The 20727-nt window shown below is 44.8% G+C and overlaps 2 protein-coding genes across 2 annotated transcripts in view; both read left to right on the forward strand.

The window, feature by feature from the left end:
- The first annotated feature begins 364 nt into the window (after positions 1-364).
- LOC127591222 (thioredoxin-like protein 1) lies at positions 365-3525 on the forward strand. Its single transcript, XM_052051136.1, has 8 exons — positions 365-651; positions 1334-1430; positions 1753-1926; positions 2343-2465; positions 2564-2633; positions 2739-2911; positions 3068-3172; positions 3263-3525. Exons 1-8 carry the CDS (start codon positions 554-556, stop codon positions 3290-3292), a joined length of 870 nt encoding a protein of 289 aa, XP_051907096.1. The 5' UTR covers positions 365-553; the 3' UTR covers positions 3293-3525.
- Positions 3526-4179: 654 nt separating this feature from the next.
- The window catches only part of LOC127591184 (WD repeat-containing protein 7-like), a 34854-nt gene continuing 18306 nt past the window's right edge, over positions 4180-20727 (forward strand). The window contains 23 exon segments of the mRNA XM_052051066.1: positions 4180-4357; positions 5115-5282; positions 5699-5805; positions 6391-6469; positions 6672-6846; positions 6994-7070; positions 7153-7272; positions 7382-7527; positions 7641-7740; positions 7867-8014; positions 8533-8648; positions 8760-8892; positions 9105-9325; positions 9416-9611; positions 10922-11136; positions 12870-13103; positions 13214-13507; positions 13683-13879; positions 14762-14859; positions 17289-17331; positions 17333-17436; positions 19196-19314; positions 19493-19616. Of these exon segments, the coding sequence (XP_051907026.1) occupies positions 4355-4357; positions 5115-5282; positions 5699-5805; positions 6391-6469; positions 6672-6846; positions 6994-7070; positions 7153-7272; positions 7382-7527; positions 7641-7740; positions 7867-8014; positions 8533-8648; positions 8760-8892; positions 9105-9325; positions 9416-9611; positions 10922-11136; positions 12870-13103; positions 13214-13507; positions 13683-13879; positions 14762-14859; positions 17289-17331; positions 17333-17436; positions 19196-19314; positions 19493-19616 (3217 nt within the window). The 5' untranslated portion in view covers positions 4180-4354.

Here is a 20727-nt window from a genome sequence, read left to right on the forward strand (position 1 = left end):
CTATGTTCGGTACTAAATGGATATTTTGTTTTAATCTTTAGCCCATTCCCCTGTTTTCAGTGATGCAGTCTCAGGTGTGGAAATTACGAGTTGGCATGTGGGACCTTGAAGCATAACACAGCATTGCACTATGTGTTATGTGACAAACTACAATACATTTGCAAGTACCACGAGTAATAAAACAGAGTCATTTTTGGAGCCAAATAACATTTGAAGTTGCAATAAAAATTGAACACAGTCACCAGTCTTATCAAGACGACATAACAAGCGTATTTGATGTGTTTACACTCCAATGCTTTAGGCGGCGCTAATATTAATGTGAAAGTACGACTGCGTTAAAACAGGCCGCGCCCTGATCCACTCCTATTGGTCAATCAGAATGTCACATGGCGAATCACTTGCCGTGTCTGAGAGCGCTTCACGAATAGACAGCCGATTTGAGCTTACTTTTGACGCTAAGCTCAAAACACAACAAAATACTTTACAGAAATTAAGTGTAGTCGTGTTATTCCAGGAATAATAACAATAACAAGGTCGCGTCTCTCATTGTACCATGGTCGGTGTTAAAGTGATCGGGAGCGATCCGGAATTTCTACCGGAGCTAGCGGCCGCCGGCTCGAGGCTCACGGTGGTAAAGTTCACAATGGCCGGGTAAGTCCCACGTTGGAGGCCGTCCTACAACCAGCTATCTGTCTTTATGCAAATCGTTGGTTACGAGTGGTCACCATTAACTGGAATAAATGGCATGAACGGTGCAGATTAATCTCTGAAAACAGTAGCTTGTGTGATGTATCTATAGGTTAGCATTATGCTAGCGTTAGCTTTTCGAGCGGACTTGCTTGCAATGACATGGCACAATTACAGTTCTTCCTTGTGAAATCCAATGACAGGTTGGCTGATATAATGTGTGTGAAGAATCGCGAATATGAAATTGGATCAGCGTTGAAACGATCAGTAGTACATGAAATTGTCCATTTCCCTCAGTTGTCCAGTACAGTATTTGACTGTAGGCACTTAAAACACATTTCCTGCGTTTACTTGCCAGTCATCTATTCTGTCATATCAATACGTGTTGAGTAAGAGTCAATTTCTTGATTGCATGCTGACAATTATTGACATAGATAATAATACTCTGATTAACTGTGTCAGATACTCTGATCTGGAGAACACACATACGAGATAATCCAACTTTATTTGGGCTCGAACAAAATACAGCTCTCCTCTATGCAAGATGCATATTTTGTTGTGTTAAGTGAGTTATACTATTTTATCAATGACTTGAGCACTCCTGTGTGACTCGATCTTATAACAACCCATTCTGCTTACCCCTCAGGTGCCGGCCGTGTGTCAGAATAGCTCCAGCGTTCAACATGTTGAGTAATAAGTATCCACAGGTTGTCTTCCTTGAAGTTGATGTCCATGTCTGTCCGGTCAGTCTGATCTCAAACACGCAAAAGCAATGAAACATTGTGAATATGTGTGTGTGTGGTTTTTTTTTTAACAATGTGATGTAGTGAATCAATGTTTATTAAATGTGTGATGTTTACGCATGCAATAATTCAGTTTTTACTGTAAGCATGAAGTTTGCAAATATTTCACTTGTTCTGCCATTATTCTGTCATTACAATCAATTTTGTTTTAGGATGGTTGAAAAACAATTTTATAAAAGAGACTATTTTGGAATTTATTTTAGGAATAAAGAGATTGTACCGAAGAAAGTACTTATGATTGATCAATCTCTTTCTTTCCTAGACGACAAAGGAAGCCAACAACATATCAGCCACGCCGACGTTCTTATTCTTCAGGAACCGGGATCGGGTAGACCAGTACCAAGGAGCAGATGCTGCGGGTCTGGAGGACAAAATCAAACAGCTCACAGAGAATGATCCAGGAAACAGTGAGGACTCTGACATTCCAAGGGGATATGTAAGTGGACATCACTTTAAATCATTAAAACCAGGGGTCGGCAACCTTGTACAACCAAAGAGCCATTTCTACCCGAGTTCCACGGAAAGATGACAATGTTGTTGTTACTTCCTTTTTCTTTTCAACACTGCCACCTTGTGTACAGTCAGAGAACATAACGGAAGTGATCCGTGTTTTTGAGAGAATTAATAAATAATATACACTTCCATCTGACACTTTAAAATTAATTTTCCAGGCCATGCAGAGCCGCAACATAAGGATGAGAGAACCACTTGCGGCTGCAGAGTCGCGGCTTGCCGACCCCTGATCGAAACTGTTCTATGCCAAAGTTGCAGTATTGACTAAATTACAGGCATTTAGGTTGACTTTCAAATAAAGCTAAAATGCAGTATTATAGTACTTGATTATATTTTCAGATGGACCTCATGCCTTTTGTCAACAAAGCCGGCTGCGAGTGCCTCAACGAGAGTGATGAATGTGGATTTGACAGCTGCTTACTGAAAGATTCTTCCTATCTGGAGTCAGACTGTGATGAACAGGTAAGGGGCAAAACGGACAGCAACCAGATTAGGGTTTGGCGATATATCTTTATCGTATTGAAAAAATCGAGATCCAGACATCCATATGTTGTTTGCAGCTACTGATAACCATCGCCTTCAACCAGCCTGTGAAGCTCTTTTCCATGAAGCTGCAGTCCTCAGACTTTGGTGAGTCTTTTTGCATTGATTTCGACTTGAATCATCTCTCCATCATCTCTCCATCTTCATCTCTCCACCCATGCGAAATGTCGTTTCCCTTTGTTTGTGCACCAGCCCAGGCTCCTAAAGTGGTTAAGATATTTATCAATCTCCCGCGCTCTATGGGTTTCGACGACGCCGAGCGAAACGAAGCCACCCAAACTCTGGAACTTGCAGAGGAAGACTACAAAGATGATGGGATCATTCCACTGCGCTATGTCAAGTTTCAGAATGTGCAGAGTGTAACGGTAAGAACCCGAACACTCTCGGTACTTCTGTGCCTTGCTGAAGCTTGAACTCTGTCACATTAAAAAACAAAACAAACAAAAAACATGTTGCACCTCACTTGACTAGAAAATGCATTTCCAGTATGTTATTTTTGTCTCTGTTTCCCCATCCGCTAGTTGTTCATCAAATCAAACCAAGGTGATGAGGAGACAACAAAAATAAACTACCTGACCTTCATTGGTAATCCAGTACAGGCCACCAACATGAATGACTTCAAAAGGGTATGAATCCCCCAAAAACTAAGCATATAAGTTTAAAAAAAATTGTTTTTTTTCTCCAGACAGTAAATTAATGGTCTATTCTTCGTGCAGGTTGTTGGAAAGAAAGGAGAAAGTCACTGAGTCGGGACAAATGGAGGGAAAGAGGAGACGACTGATATTTTGAAGGACTTTTCCCTTTGCCAAAGCTGCCACACTTCAAGCAGACTTTGTCACGCACCACACGTAGACACACGTGCACACTGCTCAACTTCTGATTTAAAGAATTATCAGTCTCTGGGGACTCTCAGTCTATAAACATTTGTATTGTAAGTCAAATTAAAATCCCTGTAAATAAAAGTCCTTTTTCAAAGGCATGCCTGTCTTTTATGAAGTTATGTGAACTTCTTCCTGGAGCAACATTTTTATAATGTAGATAATTATTGATTAAAAACGAATTTCCCTCAGTGTATTTGACTGTTGTCCTCGATCAGTCGTTCTTAAACATTTGACACCAAGTACCACCAATCTTGACCAACATTAAAATATGGTCGCATAGTAGGTTTAAGTGTTCATTTAAATAATATTGCAAATCGGTTTGCACCATAACACAAAATGTATGCATGTTAGACATGAACTAAAATAACTGACTATGTAATTGGACAGTTACTCTTTCGCATACTACTAGAATGAGCCCGCAGAACACTAGGGCACTGCTTGAGAAGCGGCTTTCATTTTTGTCAGTGTTGCTCATGATGCAAAAGACTGAAGTAAAAGTGAAGTTCAACTAAACTGTACCAATCAAATGTACTGCACTTAATAAAAATAGATAACAAATTTAAGACATCTGCAGGGAGTCTGTGGTATTCGTACCACATTTTGAGAACGACTGCTGCAATTTATTAACCTTTTAAAGTTCACAATAATGACATACTGGATACTGTGCTGTAAAACAGCGTGACAGTATACTACCGCATTGCCGCAAATGGTGCAATCTGTGTACTTTATTTTGAAAGAAACCCCCGGATGCGTTCTGGGTCAGAGCAAAACGATGTCTCGTGATAAAGCTGACTGACCGTCACGCAAAGGTTTGCCTGATCTTCAAGCTCAAAACAACCTCGGATTTGTTGGTTTTTATTTTCCTACTGATCTAGATTGTTTTGCCAAATTCCATCGGGAAGGAGATGCCTCAGTGATCGGCTGTTTATGGTGCGTATCCACAACCGTAGGGGTTGCATTTTGATGCTAGGAGCAGCTTTAGCAACCCGGAAGTCGCAACATTACAGCTGATTGGCTTCAGTGTAGCATAGCATCTTTGTAGCCGATCAGGTGTTGTTTGTATAACGCGTATACAGAAAGAAGCTACAGTATTGATAATGCAATCATGTCTAGTGTGGGGAAACCACCCGTGACAGCAACTTCAGCCATTCATACACACTTATCCCCGAGCCGCATTTGTCACTGCTGACACTTAATCTGTCGTCAACCTCAAATCATCAATCGCAGACCTTTAATTCAACATTTAAATTTCTATCCCAGCAAGTGGATTAAATACAGCTCTCAAAGTGTAACGGTGTAATGAAACGACGGGACGTCGTGATGAAATGGAAACGAAAACCTTTCAAGTTATCGGCAGTGCTTTGTGCTATTTCCTCTGTGGAAGATAAAACTTGCTTTGCAGGACAGCGCAAATTGAGCGAATGGTCGATATCCTTTGATATGTGTGTTCCGATAGGCGAAATACAGTCAATGAATACAGGCAATTCTTCCTGCGCCAAATCTTGCGAAATGCAACTATTTAAGGCCATTGCCTGCGCTGTATTAAAAAGATATACCGTATGTTGGGCAACAGTTATTGGCCCAAGACGAGAGTTGGAGTACAGTTCATTGAAATTATATTTACTTATTTATTATTATTATTTTTGGTGTTCACACCCCTTCATTTGAATTCAACCCTACCAGACAGATCAGCACGATGTCAGGGAACAATCTGGTTCTACCCATTGTTCTATGGGGCCGCACCGCTCCAACCCACTGTATCAGCAGCCTGTTGGTGATGGACGACTTCAGCACAATCATCACTGGCTGCCACGATGGACAGATCTGCCTTTGGGACCTGACGTCAGAGCTGGAGGTAGTGAAATATCATAATGGTGGTTTCAGGTTTTTAACGCTCCTCGTACCAAGCGGTGCAGAGGTAAAATTCTGACTCGGTGACACGGTCAATTATAAGACAAGCCACTGAATTTGATCAGTGAATTTGTGCAGAGCATGGTTTTGAATACAACTTGTGCTCTCCAAATTTTATAAAGAGGGTCCGAACTATCGGATCGATTAACTAAAGGTTTGTCTTGTTGAAATGACATTATATACTAGTAGAATCCCAAATGCCTTGATGTGGAATCTTAACCACTTTATTATTTTTTTATTGGTTATTGTTGGGGCATATCTACTGCAAAGCCAAAGCCTTTGCTAGCCCTGCCGCCGTGGTGATTTGAATTGCAAATTGCAATTGCAGCTTGAATTGTTTTTGTGTTTCACTTCGCTCAGATTTGTCCCAGGGCCATGTTGTTTGGTCATACAGCCTCCATCACCTGTCTGTCGAAAGCCAGCGCCTGCTCAGATAAACAGTACATTGTCAGTGCATCAGAGAGTGGGTGAGTAAAAATTACGGTACTACATCTTCCATATTATTTTACTTACCAAACTATTGGTGGGCGGCCCGGTAGTCCAGTGGTTAGCACGTCGGCTTCACAGTGCAGAGGTAGCAGGTTCGATTCCAGCTGCGGCCTCCCTGTGTGGAGTTTCCATGTTCTCCCCGGGCCTGCGTGGGTTTTCTCCGGGTGCTCCGGTTTCCTCCCGCATTCCAAAAACATGCGTGGCAGGCTGATTGAACACTCTAAATTGTCCCTAGGTGTGAGTGTGAGTGCGAATGGTTGTTCGTCTCTGTGTGCCCTGCGATTGGCTGGCAACCGATTCAGGGTGTCCCCCGCCTACTGCCCGAAGACAGCTGGGATAGGCTCCAGCACGCCCGGGACCCTAGTGAGGATCAAGCGGCTCGGAAGATGAATGAATGAATGAACTATTGGTTCCGAGCCTGTTGTTAATATTTTGTCAGCTATTAGGTCAAAGATGGAAAATCCGCCAGAAAGGAGAGCACATTGGCTATCTCCTAAATTGTATTTAGAAATGTAACAGTTTTCATTTTATTATGTGCAATAACATATTTTTGGTGTCTCCAGGGAGATGTGTCTATGGGATGTAAATGACGGTCGCTGTATTGAATTTACAAAACTGGCTTGTGCTCACACCGGCATACAGGTAAATTCATTTATGATGCGCATTTCATATTATTCATATTTAAATAGACATATATTTACAGTTTAGTCTCTTTCTAACAGTTATCATCAGATTCTTATATTATAAACATACTATAGCGTGCACTAGTGTTGAAATATCATTGCCAGCTTTCCGAATTTTTTTTGTGGTCATTTCTTTCTTACCTTTCTCTGTGATGCTCCAGTTCTATCAGTTCACGGTCAGCACGCAGCGAGAAGGTCGTCTGCTGTGTAATGGCCACTACCCAGAGATCCTTGTGGTGGACGCCACCAGTTTGGAGGTGCTATACTCGCTGGTGTCCAAAATATCCCCCGACTGGATCAGCTCCATGAGTGTTATCCGATCACACCGCACACAAGGTTTAAAGACACGATTCGCTTACTCCTTAATTTGTTTCAAACTCAAAAGAATGTGCACAACGGGTGTAAAATTGCAATGCACATATTGGTGTTTTTTTTTTTTTTGTGGATCCATGGTTACATTCTGACTTATGTCTCTTTCTGCAGAGGATACAGTCGTGGCAGTGTCCGTGACGGGCATTTTGAAAGTCTGGATCATCACAGCAGAGGTCAACAGGATGCAGGTAGTAGTGGTTGTCTTTTTTTTTTCCCCCCCCCGACACACAAAAACATTAACAAAATATTATTGAAAAAAAATCTCCTCAGGACCTGGACCCGGTGTTCGAAGAAGAATCCAAACCCATATATTGTCAGGGCTGTCAGAGTATTTCCTTCTGTACCTTCACTCAGAGCAGCCTGCTGGTGGTCTGCTCCAAGTTCTGGAAGGTAAGTGATGGCCCCCCGAACCAAGTATTGATCACACTCCACACATACGAGGTCAAGCAGAGCAACACTTGGCCTCAAATTGAATCCCAAATATGTTTGCGTTTGTCAGGTTTTTGATGCAGGTGACTATTCGCTGCTCTGCTCCGTGCCCAGTGACAATGACAAGGCTTGGGCTGGCGGAGAGTTCATTGCAGCCGACAAAGTCATCATCTGGACTGAAGACGGCTGTAGTTACATCTATAACCTACCGGCCAGGTATATTTGCAAAGAACCCAACTATCGCCATCATCATCATCATCATCATCATCATCATCATCAGAGCCCAGCAACTGTCAAACTTGTTTTTCTTATCTCCATCTATTTTCCAGCTGTCTCCCCGCTAGTGTACATTTCCGAAGCGACGTGGGCAAAAAAGAAGGCTCAATACCGCCGCTGGTCTACAGCATCGAGAATCTAACAGACAAACAGGTCGGTTACTAAGCTCCCTGGTTGAAATGACATTATATACGAGTAGAAGCCCAAATGCATTGAGGCAGCCATGGATCTTCATTTTACTTTAAAGCGACGCGATCCTTCATTTCTGCTTCTTTGTAGCTCCTGATATGTCCTCCTGTGACTTGCTTCTTCTTTGGTCGACGGGAGCCCTTCCACAAGTTACTGATCCAGGGAGACTCTGCGGGCAGACTGTCTTTGTGGAGCATCCCGGATTCTTCGCCTCCACAGCCACTGTCCACTCCGGCGGGTGAGGACTAATGAAAATTTGAAACGTACTTTTTGAGGAGGGGGGGGTACTTTGCTTTTTATAGTATTTGAGTATTTTCATGGGCGGCCCGGTAGTCCAGTGGTTAGCACGTCGGCTTCACAGTGCAGAAGTACCGGGTTCGATTCCAGCTCCGGCCTCCCTGTGTGGAGTTTGCATGTTCTCCCCGGGCCTGCGTGGGTTTTCTCCGGGTGCTCCGGTTTCCTCCCACATTCCAAAAACATGCGTGGCAGGCTGATTGAACACTCTAAATTGTCCCTAGGTGTGAGTGTGAGTGTGAATGGTTGTTCGTCTATGTGTGCCCTGCGATTGGCTGGCAACCGATTCAGGGTGTCCCCCGCCTACTGCCCGGAGACAGCTGGGATAGGCTCCAGCACCCCCCGCGACCCTAGTGAGGATCAAGCGGTTAGGAAGATGAATGAATGAAAGGATGAATGAATAGTATTTTCATCAACTCCAATGATCTAATCTCAGTGGTCTGTACGTCCCTCTTTCTCTAGAGCTGCAGGTCTCATCCACCATCAGTCTCCAAGAGGCATTTGATAAATTGATTCCCGTGTCCTCCGGTATCATTGACCAGCTCAGCCTCCTCCCCAGCAAAGAGGAACCGATTAAGGTGGGACCGTGTGCACGAATACATTTCTCATACAGGAGTTTGAAATGGAAATGTCTAATGGAGTCGAATTCTCTTACCTTCCATTGAAACGCACCCGATTTCCTCCTTCAGGTGACGGCCAGCGTCTACATCCCCTCGCAGGGTCGACTGGTGTGCGGGAGAGAAGACGGCAGCATTATTTTGGTTCCTGCTACTCAGACTGCAATCGTTCAGTTGCTGCAGGGAGAACACATGCTTAGAAGAGGTGAAGAAAGGAGAGTTGTTTTTAGGAGAACTTTTTCACTAGCAACTTAAATGGCACAGAGTTAATCGCAAACATCTGCCAAGGACAATCAATACATCACAAATGTCTGTATTTGCTTCACAACATCCATTCATTGTCCACTAATCTAAGATTTTTGTATGAGGAAAGTCGACATTGCACCTTTCTAAGTTTGATTTGCATGTTCCCTGCAGGATGGCCACCCCATCGCACGCTCCGAGGTCACAGGAATAAGGTGACGTGTGTCCTGTATCCGTACCAGATCTCGCCCCGCTACGACCAGCGTTCTTTGGTGTCGGGAGGGGTGGACTTCTCTGTCATCGTGTGGGACATTTTCACCGGAGAGATGAAGCACATTTTCTGCGTGCATGGAGGAGAGATCACCCAGCTCATCGTCCCTCCAGAAAACTGCAGCGTGAGTTCTCCCGCCATTGACTTTGGCGCGTTACCGTCAAATGGATTTTGTCTATTGATGAAGCGCCTCTGCTCTTTGTTTTGTCTGCAGACTCGGGCGCAACACTGCGTCTGCTCCGTGGCCAGTGACCACTCGGTTGGCCTGCTCAGCCTTCGGGAAAGGAAGTGCATCATGCTTGCGTCACGGCACCTGTTCCCCATCCAAGTCATCAAGTGGCGCCCCGCTGATGATTACCTCGTTGTCGGATGCTCCGATGGCTCCGTTTATGTCTGGCAGATGGATACAGGTGAGACAAGCGAGTAAATTCCGGGCTCAACCATAATGGGTGAAAAGTATGGATATGAAAATGCCATTCATTCATTCATCTTCCGAGCCGCTTGATCCTCACTAGGGTCGCGGGGGGTGCTGGAGCCTATCCCAGCTGTCTCCGGGCAGTAGGCGGGGGACACCCTGAAGCGGTTGCCAGCCAATCGCAGGGCACACAGAGACGAACAACCATCCGCACTCACACTCACACCTAGGGACAATTTAGAGTGTTCAATCAGCCTGCCACGCATGTTTTTGGAATGTGGGAGGAAACCGGAGCACCCGGAGAAAACCCACGCAGGCCCCCGGGGAGAACATGCAAACTCCACACAGGGAGGCCGGAGCTGGAATCGAACCCGGTACCACTGCACTGTGAAGCCCACGTGCTAACCACTGGACTACCGGGCCGCCCTATGAAAATGCCATTTAAAACATTTTTATTATTTTTATAGTTCTGCGTCTCTCACACACTTAAACCTTTTTGATATTAAAATGTGAATATTTTAGAATTATTCTTCAACCTAATTTTGCTGCTTCCAGAAACCATTTTATTTCAACCTATTACAACGATCCCACCAAAAATGAACACGTGCATGTCAGCCAAAGTACAACTTTGGTTTGAACGTGCTCTACAATGATCTCACCGGGAATACTGTGCTTGTGTGTGTGTGTGTGTGTGTGTGTTTGGGTCCTGAATGAGCTGCAGCGCTGATAGATTGCAGGGGTAACTGAGTGTGAAATTAAAAGTGCGTATGAGCCGGCGAGGGAGGAAAGAGCGCCCTTGCCTCTGTGTATGTGTACGTGAGAAAGAGCGGAAGTGAGGCCGAGAGCAGTCGGAAAGAGGGAGAGAGTCTGTCTGTGAGCATGTCTGATGCCTTGCACACCCTCCCGCACACACGAATAGACACTCGCTCTCTCTCTTCGACGCACAGCATAATGGTGCCACTTCTCTTCTCACTCAATACTTAGAGGCAATCCTGCTATCAGGTCTGTCTGCAGCTAATGGGGTCTCCTCTAAACCGGTCTCTTTTGTAAGGGCACAGGATTGTTGCAGCCGGAGAAAGCTGTGAACCGAATCGCATTCAAGACAATAGATGTTGATAGTTGAGCATTATGAAAGCAAGGTTTGGGGGATATTTGGCATTAATGAAAAATAACAATTTTGAAGACGCATAACCCCAACAGACAAAATGTGCGACAGGTTTGAAGTGAGAAAAAGTACAATTGTTTTCAATGCTCTGTTACGATTCTCTTAACTTGCTCACTATCCGATTACTCGAATGTTTGCAGGGGCCTTGGACCGTTGCGTGATGGGTATTACTGCAGTCGAGATACTCAATGCCTGCGATGAGCTGGCTCCGGCCACCGTGGACGCCCTGAGCCATTCGGCAGTGAACCTGAAGCAGGCAATGACACGCCGGAGCCTGGCGGCACTGAAGAACATGGCTCAGCACAAACTGCAAACACTCGCCACCAATCTGCTGGCGGCAGACAACGCTGACAAGGTACAGTCATTGTTCAATTAAGGACTGCGGAGTAGGATCTAGGAAAGCAAGCGTTGTATTCGAATGGAATTAGGCAGGTATTTGTTCATTGTCCGAGTGCTGAGACGCAATCATTCATTCATTCATCTTCTGAGCCGCTTGATCCTCACTAGGGTCGCGGGGGGTGCTGGAGCCTATCCCAGCTGTCTTCGGGCAGTAGGCGGGGGACACCCTGAATCGGTTGCCAGCCAATCGCAGGGCACACAGAGACGAACAACCATTCACACTCACACCTAGGGACAATTTGGAGTGTTCAATCAGCCTGCCATGCATGTTTTTGGAATGTGGGAGGAAACCGGAGCACCCGGAGAAAACCCACGCAGGAGAACATGTAAACTCCACACAGGGAGGCCGGAGCTGGAATCGAACCCGGTACCTCTGCACTGTGAAGCCGACGTGCTAACCACTGGACTACCGGGCGGCCCCTTAATCGCCGCTCTTTTCTGAGCACAGCTGCTGCATTTTTCTCCCTGCGTTTCTATATCGGAAATACATCACTGTTGCTATTTGTTGTTGTTTTCGTTGCCTCCCACCCCAGGGTCATTTCTCTTGCATTATGGGTCAAAACCATCCACCATCCAACCCCCCCTCCTCCTGTGTGAGTGGCTGTGTATGCTCCCCCCAGCCGTGTGTGATGAAAGATAATGACCACGAAATGTCAGACTATCAACACAAACACTACACCCGGTCAGCTGCAAGCCATCATCTCTGTTTACAGTTGCAGTTTTTAGTCGGGTGTTAAGGAAGTCAGGATGTGACTTTTGAGTTTGTCCTCTGGCATTTCTGCTGAACCGCGTTTTTGTCTGAAGGAGGTAAAGTATTGCCAAAGTGGGAGAAAAATATGATCAATAGATGTGTTTTTATAATTACCGCGGTTTTTTTCTGGGTTTAATTAGCTGATATGCTGATTCAGTGCTGTGTTACTGTCAAATGGTGGTAAGTCATGTCATTGAAATTTGGAGGAGCAAAGTGTGCAAATCTCGAGTATGGGCTTGTTACGAGGACAGTGTGGGTAGTTCAATTCATCTTTTTATCATACACAGTGATTTGGTGGGCGTTGAACCCAAAATTGAAGAACAACAATGAAGAAAGTCATGAAAAAGCCATTTGTGCTCCTGCAGAAATGTTTTATTTTGGCAACACAATTTTTGAAGTCTCAATGTGGGCTTGGTTTGAACTCCCGATTTCAAGCAAACGTTCAAGAGGGTGCTTGGAAAAAAAAGTCCCAAGAACTGTCTGTGACTTGACCACATTTGCATGGCTTTCCAGTGAAACAAGGAGACTCGGGTGCAATGGGGCCCTTGGCCTCTAGGTGGCAACGTTCATCCACTGGAACTTGCTGACATTGACACGAGGACCAAGACGAGAATGTTGTTTTGAATGATTATTATTTTCCTTCCTTGCATTTCTAAGCTGTATGATTTTTTTTTAATGTCATTGATAATTTCACTGATTCATAGTTTTGCACATTCTGGGAAAACAGAAGTTTTCTCAAGAGTGTGTGTGTGAACATATTGTTTCAAGTACGATTTTCCCCCCTCAAAACGTGATAACAATGTTAAGCATTTAAAAATAATTTGGTTTTGTCTTAAAGAAATGTGACTACTATATAGTCTGACTCTTAAACGTTTACCTCGTGCGTCTGATGGATTCACCGATTTTTACTGATTTCCAACATGCTTCCTCCTCTTTAGGGAAACCTGCCCAAATATTCTCACAATGCACTGGTGGTCCAGGCAATGAAGACCAACCTCACGGATCCTGACATGCACGTGCTGTTCTTTGACGTGGAAGCCGTGATCATCCAGTTGCTAACGGAAGAAGCTCAGAGGCCAAATCCCATGCTGGTGTCCCCTGAGACGCTGCAGAAAAGCCAGGCTGGCGCTGACAAGGGAGGCTCTTTCCTGGCCAACAAGATCTTCAAGCAGGTCAGGAAGAAACACGCAGCAATCCAGACTCACCTTCTGGAACAGGCCTTTGTGGTATATTTCAAGAGTTGGTTTCAAACACTTGTGTTGACGTCGTTAAAAAAAAATAGGTAAAAGAAACAATGAAGGAGACCATCAAGGAGCACCTTTTGGACGAAGATGACGAAGAGGAGGAGGAGATGAGGAGGCGCGAGGAGAAGTCAAAGTCCTTGAGTCTTCTGGAGTACAACCTTACAATGGACACCGCCAAACTCTTCATGTCCTGCTTGCATGCCTGGGGTCTCAACGAGCAGCTGGACGGTATCTGTCTGGAAAGACTTGGGATGCTTAGGCCACACTGCCCCATTTCTTTTGGTCTCATCTCCAGGGGAGGTCACATGTCCCTCATGCTGCCCACCTTCAAGGTATGTGCCAATCTGGACGATTTATCCGAAATGAAAATGTGAACTATTCCAATGACCAATCAGGACAATTAATTGTCCCTCTTTTTAATGCTCATGTCTTGTGTTGTAATGCTACCTGAAAAAAAATAGCCTTTGGTGAGCTCTCGCCATTCTCTGTCTTTGGTTCATTTGTCAGGAGTCTTTGCTGCGGCAGTTGTCCCTCGCAACAGGCCGCAAACTGACTTTGTCAGACATTGTTGGCAAGGGGACGTACGGCGTGTCAAGGGCGGTCACTACGCATCACCTCCTGTCCGTCATCTCGCTGGCCAACACGCTGATGGGCATGACCAATGCCACCTTTGTCGGCGAGCATATGAAGAAGGCACCGGCCAGGTAAATAAATGCAAGATGGCAGGACGCTCTCAAAAGTATAATACGGTGCACTGACAAAGTATTTGCCTCTTCTGAAATTCATACTTTTTTGCATTGTTTCCCCACTTTCATGATTACAATCAGAAAACAAATGTCAATATCAGACAATGATAATCTATGTAAACAAAAAAATGGGATATGTGAAAATGGGTTTGGTATAGATCTTTTTTCATCATTAAATATGTGCATGAATGAGATTTGTGCAGCTTTCTTTGTCAGTTGTCTATTATATTATATGTCATTATATATATTATATTTATATATTGGGCGGCCCGGTAGTCCAGTGGTTAGCACGTCGGCTTCACAGTGCAGAGGTACCGGGTTCGATTCCAGCTCCGGCCTCCCTGTGTGGAGTTTGCATGTTCTCCCCGGGCCTGCGTGGGTTTTCTCCGGGTGCTCCGGTTTCCTCCCACATTCCAAAAACATGCGTGGCAGGCTGATTGGACGCTCTAAATTGTCCCTAGGTGTGAGTGTGAGTGCGAATGGTTGTTCGTCTCTGTGTGCCCTGCGATTGGCTGGCAACCGATTCAGGGTGTCCCCCGCCTACTGCCCGGAGACGGCTGGGATGGGCTCCAGATCAAGCGGTACGGAAGATGAATGAATGAATGAATATTTATATATTTTTGTGTCTCGAAAAGTAAGTTTCCTCTGGTATGTTCAGATGCAGGATTGTGCCTTTACTTAACAATTCAATAGCCTGAGCAGACAAATAACCTTGTGTGTGTGTGTGTGTACGTGCGCAAGTGAATGTGTCTTTTTTTTCTTTTTTTTTGGGTGCTCTTCCACCTTTCTCCCGTCCGTTCCTTTAATATTTCATGCCTCGTCTTTGTGATCCTCCTCCAGGCCTCCCAGACCAGGAGGAACCCCGGAGACTCCTCGTAGGACGCCGGCCACACCCCCTCAGCCCTCCAACCCGGCACTACAAGCCCAGATCAAACAAGGTAACTACAAAAGGATGAGGGGGGGTGGGGGAGGGCGCTTGCTTCACACACCCATGGGGTCCTGCGGGGACATTTGGAGAGAGGCGGGGTCTCATAATGTAGCCGACTGGCAATAAATCCCACAGAGACTTAAAAAAAATATAACACAGAAGGAAGCTGCTGGTGTTTTCTTGTTCGGTGGGTCTTTAAAAGGACTCTTTTGTCATTTTTGACAAAGGTAGAGGTACAACAGCTGGAGTTCACAGCTGGAGTTCAACCTTCTTAAAAATTAATCATTTCCATGGACATTGAGCGTCAAATGATTTAATAATAAAAAAAAATGAATTTAAAAAAACAAACAACTCAAAAATGAACTCTTTTTAATGGCACTCATATGTGTCTACGTAAATGATCGTTTTTCTTCGATAAATTGAGAAACATTGATCAACTTTGTATGATTATACATCTTTCAGGCACATTTAAATGATCGTATAAGAAACAAAACCATCAAAATGGGAAACGTGCGTTTTTCTGTTACAACTTCAATCATTCAAGTTGTATCCGCAGAGGATTTTTTTTACCGCAAGACAAAATGACCAAAGTGCACTGCAACACAATGCTTCCCCCCCCCCCCCCCCCCCCCCCCAAGTAAAAGAAGTGTCGCAACTCATTCGGTCGGGTTCACTGTAGGCGACATTGTAACCATCTGTCACCATCTGCCGTACGTACGCAACCGCACGCATGCACACTTGTCAAGCACAATACCTGCACATTTGTTTATACACACACTTGCCTCGGATGGCACACTTGCATGGGTGGTGGGGAGGGGAATGGGGTTTGGGGCTATTGTCATGCTTCAATGGGGGGCGGGCGGGAGCGTGACAAGCGTGTGGACTGATTCGCGCCACACTCCTATTCATGCCCATTCAGAGGGACTCCTTGGCCATGACCTCTGCTCAGACAGTCTACTCAAACCAGGTGTGTGTGTGTGTGTGTGTGTGTGTGTGTGTGTGTGTGTGCGTGTGTGTGTGTGTTTGTGTGTGTGTGTTTTGCACTAATAGCAGCTCACAATCTCCCGGAAAAGAAAAAAAAAATAGACACCCCTAAAATCCCACATACACACAGAAGATACTGTTAGCAAAGAGCAATGATTTTTTTTGGGGGGGGGGGGTTAGAATTAGTACTTTTAGTGGGACATCCTTGATCGTACTTATTCCAAAAAAAATGTCTTCAAGCCTTTTCGTTTTGGTTTATTCAGATTTTGTCTGTGCTAGCAAGGGGCAATGATTTTTTTGGGGGGGGGGCGGTTAGAATTAGTACTTTTAGTGGGACATCTTTGATCGTACTTATTCCCAAAAAAATGTCTTCAAGCCTTTTCGTTTTGGTTTATTCAGATTTTGTCTGTGCTAGCAAGGGCAATGATTTTTTTTGGGGGGGGGGTTAGAATTAGTACTTTTAGTGGGACATCCTTGATCGTACTTATTCCAAAAAAATGTCTTCAAGCCTTTTCGTTTTGGTTTATTCAGATTTTGTCTGTGCTAGCAAGGGGCAATGATTTTTTTTGGGGGGGGGGGGTTAGAATTAGTACTTTTAGTGGGACATCCTTGATCGTACTTATTCCAAAAAAATGTCTTCAAGCCTTTTCGTTTGGTTTATTCAGATTTTGTCTGTGCTAGCAAGGGGCAATGATTTTTTTTTTGGGGGGGGGGGTTAGAATTAGTACTTTTAGTGGGACATCCTTGATCGTACTTATTCCAAAAAAAATGTCTTCAAGCCTTTTCGTTTTGGTTTATTCAGATTTTGTCTGTGCTAGCAAGGGGCAATGATTTTTTTTTGGGGGGGGGGGGGGGGTTAGAATTAGTACTTTAGTGGGACATCCTTGATCGTACTTATTCCAAATAAAAAAATGTCTTCAAGCCTTTTCGTTTTCAGGCTTTGGTTTATTCAGATTTTGTCTGTGCTCTTGCAGGAAAGTAATTTATCTATTTTACCTTTTTTTTCTGTTTTCTGTAGCATTGGTGATTTGAGATAACTTATTTTGTGACTTTTCTCCTGCACAGGAAATTTTGCACTGTTACATTTTTTTTTGGGGGGGGGGGGGCGACATGACTGTCTTTCATCAAACGTTGAAGATGACCTCATCGTTTCAATCAAGAGTTCTAAGTCATGATCTTCAAACCTGCTGGAACCTGATTGCTCTCTTCTCTGCCCTGCCCCCACCCCCCCCAGACAGGATCAAGAGATTTTTTTAATCTAAGTTTTTTTATATATTTTTTGCTTTCATTCTTTTCTGTTGCTGTTTTTGTAATTGAGTGTAAACTATTCTTTTCGACTTAACTGCCTCACCCCCCCCGCCCCCCCCTTCTGTGTCGTGTGTATGTATACAGTTGACAGCTCTCTAACATCTTCCTTCACTCTTTACTATTTTTCTCCTTTTCTTCCTTTTCAAGCTGCGGTAGCCACCACAGCCAGCACCAAAGTTTCTGCTACGTTACAACGGCGGGGCCCCGGGGGCTCCTGGGGTTGTTGTTCCTCAGAGGGCCCCGGGCTCCCCCGGCCCTGGTCCTGCTTCTCATAGCATCCCCTCGGTCAATGAAGGTACCGACTGAACCGATGGGTTCAGCTTAAAGGAAATCCGACAGCCCTGTCTTGATTCACCCACTTGCGCTTGGAGATCCTCTTCTTCCCTTCTTCTATTTTCTACTCCCTCGTGTTCCTTTTCTCATGTTTGTATTCTCCCTCTCGTGTAGTTTTTAATCATTTCATGTCATATTTGGTTTCATTTGGACTTTTCTGTCCTCAAGCTGTTCTTTAGTTATTGACATGCCCAGAATCGGTTTCCACCCATCTATTATTGTTCACGTTGACTCAAATCTTACCTTAGTCATGCTCCTCCTGCTTTCTCAAGTGTCCATGTTGGTCCCTTTTTTTTTTTTTTTTTTCAAACCATGTCTTTCTTAATGTTTGGGTCTACAGCGCACTACGTCTACCTGTTTATTTGTCTGTCGTAGGTGTGTTCAATTCACTTTCGGCTCACTCATTTGAACAGCGATCAGAATGCGGCACTGGTAAAGAGTTGAAACGTTTGGCGGCCTTTTGTTTTGAATTCCAAGCACTGTGGAACTTGCAAACAACCAACGCTGTCTTGAAACAAGTCATTTGAGAGTGCATTGACCATTGTCCCTGTCAGCTGGTGTTTCGTCCAGTTGTTCATGTGCAGTCTACTCTTGTCCAGTGATGTTTCTCTCTTTCTGTCTTTTGCATGTTTGCTCTTCTCGGCTTCTTTTTGCTTCGTTGGCCTGCCTATTATTTTATATTGTAGACTCACTCGGCGACATTAAGCCGGTTGAAAGCTATATCCGTTTCCTCGCTCAGTGCTTCTTTGACATGGGCGAACCCTCCTCGGCTCTTAGCGACATCATAATAAAATACGTGACACCAAAATGCACATGGGGGAGCGGTGTCAGGTGGTGATATGTGACCATATCGAAAACTTGTGAGCGTTGGTTTGCAAGGTTTATGTTTGTTTCAAATGCACACCTGGACTAAATGCTGTCTTCAAAAGTAGACGCTTTCATTTTCAAGTAGAAAGATAATGTAGTGGCGGCCCGGTAGTCCAGTGGTTAGCACGTCGGCTTCACAGTGCAGAGGTACCGGGTCCGATTCCGGCTCCGGCCTCCCTGTGTGGAGTTTGCATGTTCTCCCCGGGCCTGCGTGGGTTTTCTCCGGGTGCTCCGGTTTCCTCCCACATTCCAAAAACATGCATGGCAGGCTGATTGAACACTCTAAAATTGTCCCTGGGTGTGAGTGTGAGTGCAAATGGTTGTTCGTTTCTGTGTGCCCTGCGATTGGCTGGCAACCGGTTCAGGGTGTCCCCCGCCTACTGCCCGAAGACAGCTGGGATAGGCTCCAGCACCCCCCGCGACCCTAGTGAGGATCAAGCGGCTTGGAAGATGAATGAATGAATGAAAGATAATGTAGTGTTACAGTTGGAGCTCTTTGCATCGTTGCTGTCATGTAAAACACAAAACAGTTTCTCACTGAAGGGTCAACTTCAAAATCAAATTGTCTCATTCGTGTGGGGATGTTATAAAAATGTTTGGGAAAAAAATTACATTTTCAGTAAAAATGTAATTTGATTGTGGTGTGATTTCAGTATTCCGTCAGTCTAACATCTGTCTTGTCTGACGCTGGAACAATATAAAAAGCTGACAATGCACGGACAACTAGGCTTTTTGCAAGCAAAATTTTGTTCATTTGATGTCAGTTTTTTCTTCTCCCCCCCCCCCCCCTGCCCTCCCCACCCTTACACCTGCCAGTGCAAATCCCATGAAATTACCTTTGTGTGTATTTGCAGGTTGGAGCCAGCTGGCAGCAATGCACTGTGTCATGCTCCCTGACCTCTTGGGCCTCGATAAGTTTAGACCTCCACTACTCGAAATGCTGGCGAGGAGATGGCAGGACCGCTGTCTCGAGGTAAAACGCTCAGGGCTGCGTTTGATTTCCCTCCGCAGTTTGTACCGTCTTAATGTTCTATTCACAAAGGCTATGGCGCTACTGATATTGTTCGCAAAGTTTCATCCAATCACAAATGAGCGAGTGATTGACGCACCTCAGTCTTGGCACTAAGGGAAATGTCTGTGCTTTTACGTAGGTACGTGAAGCAGCACAAGCTTTACTGCTGGCTGAGTTGAGAAGGATCGGCCAATCAGGGCGCAAGGACACCATTGATTTGTGGGCGCCTTACCTGCCTCAATACGTGGACACAGTTAGCTCCCGTAAGTACTCTGACATATTTTTTTCAGTATCCTGACTTTTTTATTTTTATTTTTGAACAATAACAGTTTTTATACAGTATTGTGAGCTGCTTTTTTTTTTAAACGTCGCAAACCTCCCCACACTCCTGTGATAACAATCGGACCGTTAGTTTCATCTCGTGATTCTATTGCATTGTGACGTTCGATATTGGTCCGTCCCTAATAAATAGCACCCCATTTCAGTCATCTCGTCTGGATGTGATGAATACATCTATTAAGTGAACAAACAATTTAGTGACATGGAGAGGGCAACTTTTTCCGATTTTCTTAAGACTGCTTGGTCTTTTTTTTATGATTCGTTTGACTTTTAATGGTGCGCACTGCATCAGTAGGCCAACAGCATCACATTGCCTTTGTCTCACTCTCGTCATCCATCCAGCTGTTTCGTTTTCTCTGCTTTCCCATGCATCCCCCCCCCCCCCAATTTCGCTCCCCCTTTTGTCTATAGTTAGATCTTATGATGGGTTGATCTCCACCTTTTTTATGAGAAACACTCTTCTAAAATACTATGCCTGTATGTATGTGTGTATTTTTCCAGGGGTTGCCTTGTAGTTGCTGAGGATGCTGGATGGGAGGAGGGGGGGGGGGTTCCTCTGGGGAAGAGTTGCCATGGAAATGGGTACCGGTCAGTGTTGTGTTACCACTGCCGTACCGCAGGCGGGGGAGGTAGGGAAGTGATGGACGGGTGACCCCAGGGGAAGAGGGAGGACAGATGGGGGAGGGAACACCGAAGGCAAGATAGAGTGAGGTTATAGGGTCACTGAATTTGATCTATGCACAGCACAACAAGGCTGACTGACAAAAAAAATAAAAAAGTGGGTTATTCTGGTCCTGAAAATCAGGGCTATCGTGAGAAAATCAAGTCATGATGATGCAATGCAGGTAGCCGTCTACTTTTATCGCTAATCTCTGCGACTCATTTTTGACCTAAAAATATAAATTTTCACTATGACATGAGGAATCCATTATTTGGGTTGTTTTTCTTGGTGTGGAGGTATCTGTGAACCCTGCTAGCCGGACATGCTACAAAGAATTACAATTAAAGCTTGCAGTTTAACCTTCGAAGTGGATG

The sequence above is a fragment of the Hippocampus zosterae genome, chromosome 18 (assembly GCF_025434085.1).
Source record: "Hippocampus zosterae strain Florida chromosome 18, ASM2543408v3, whole genome shotgun sequence".
NCBI lineage: Eukaryota > Metazoa > Chordata > Actinopteri > Syngnathiformes > Syngnathidae > Hippocampus > Hippocampus zosterae.

What these genes read in the sequence shown, in the direction of transcription:
- LOC127591222 (XM_052051136.1), top strand. Translation starts at nt 554, where the DNA reads ATGGTCGGTGTTAAAGTGATCGGGAGCGATCCGGAATTTCTACCGGAG. An exon ending in TTGATGTCCATGTCTGTCCG is followed by an intron (nt 1,431 to 1,752) that starts GTCAGTCTGATC and finishes TTTCTTTCCTAG; the next exon opens with ACGACAAAGGAAGCCAACAA. An exon ending in AGTCAGACTGTGATGAACAG is followed by an intron (nt 2,466 to 2,563) that starts GTAAGGGGCAAA and finishes TGTTGTTTGCAG; the next exon opens with CTACTGATAACCATCGCCTT.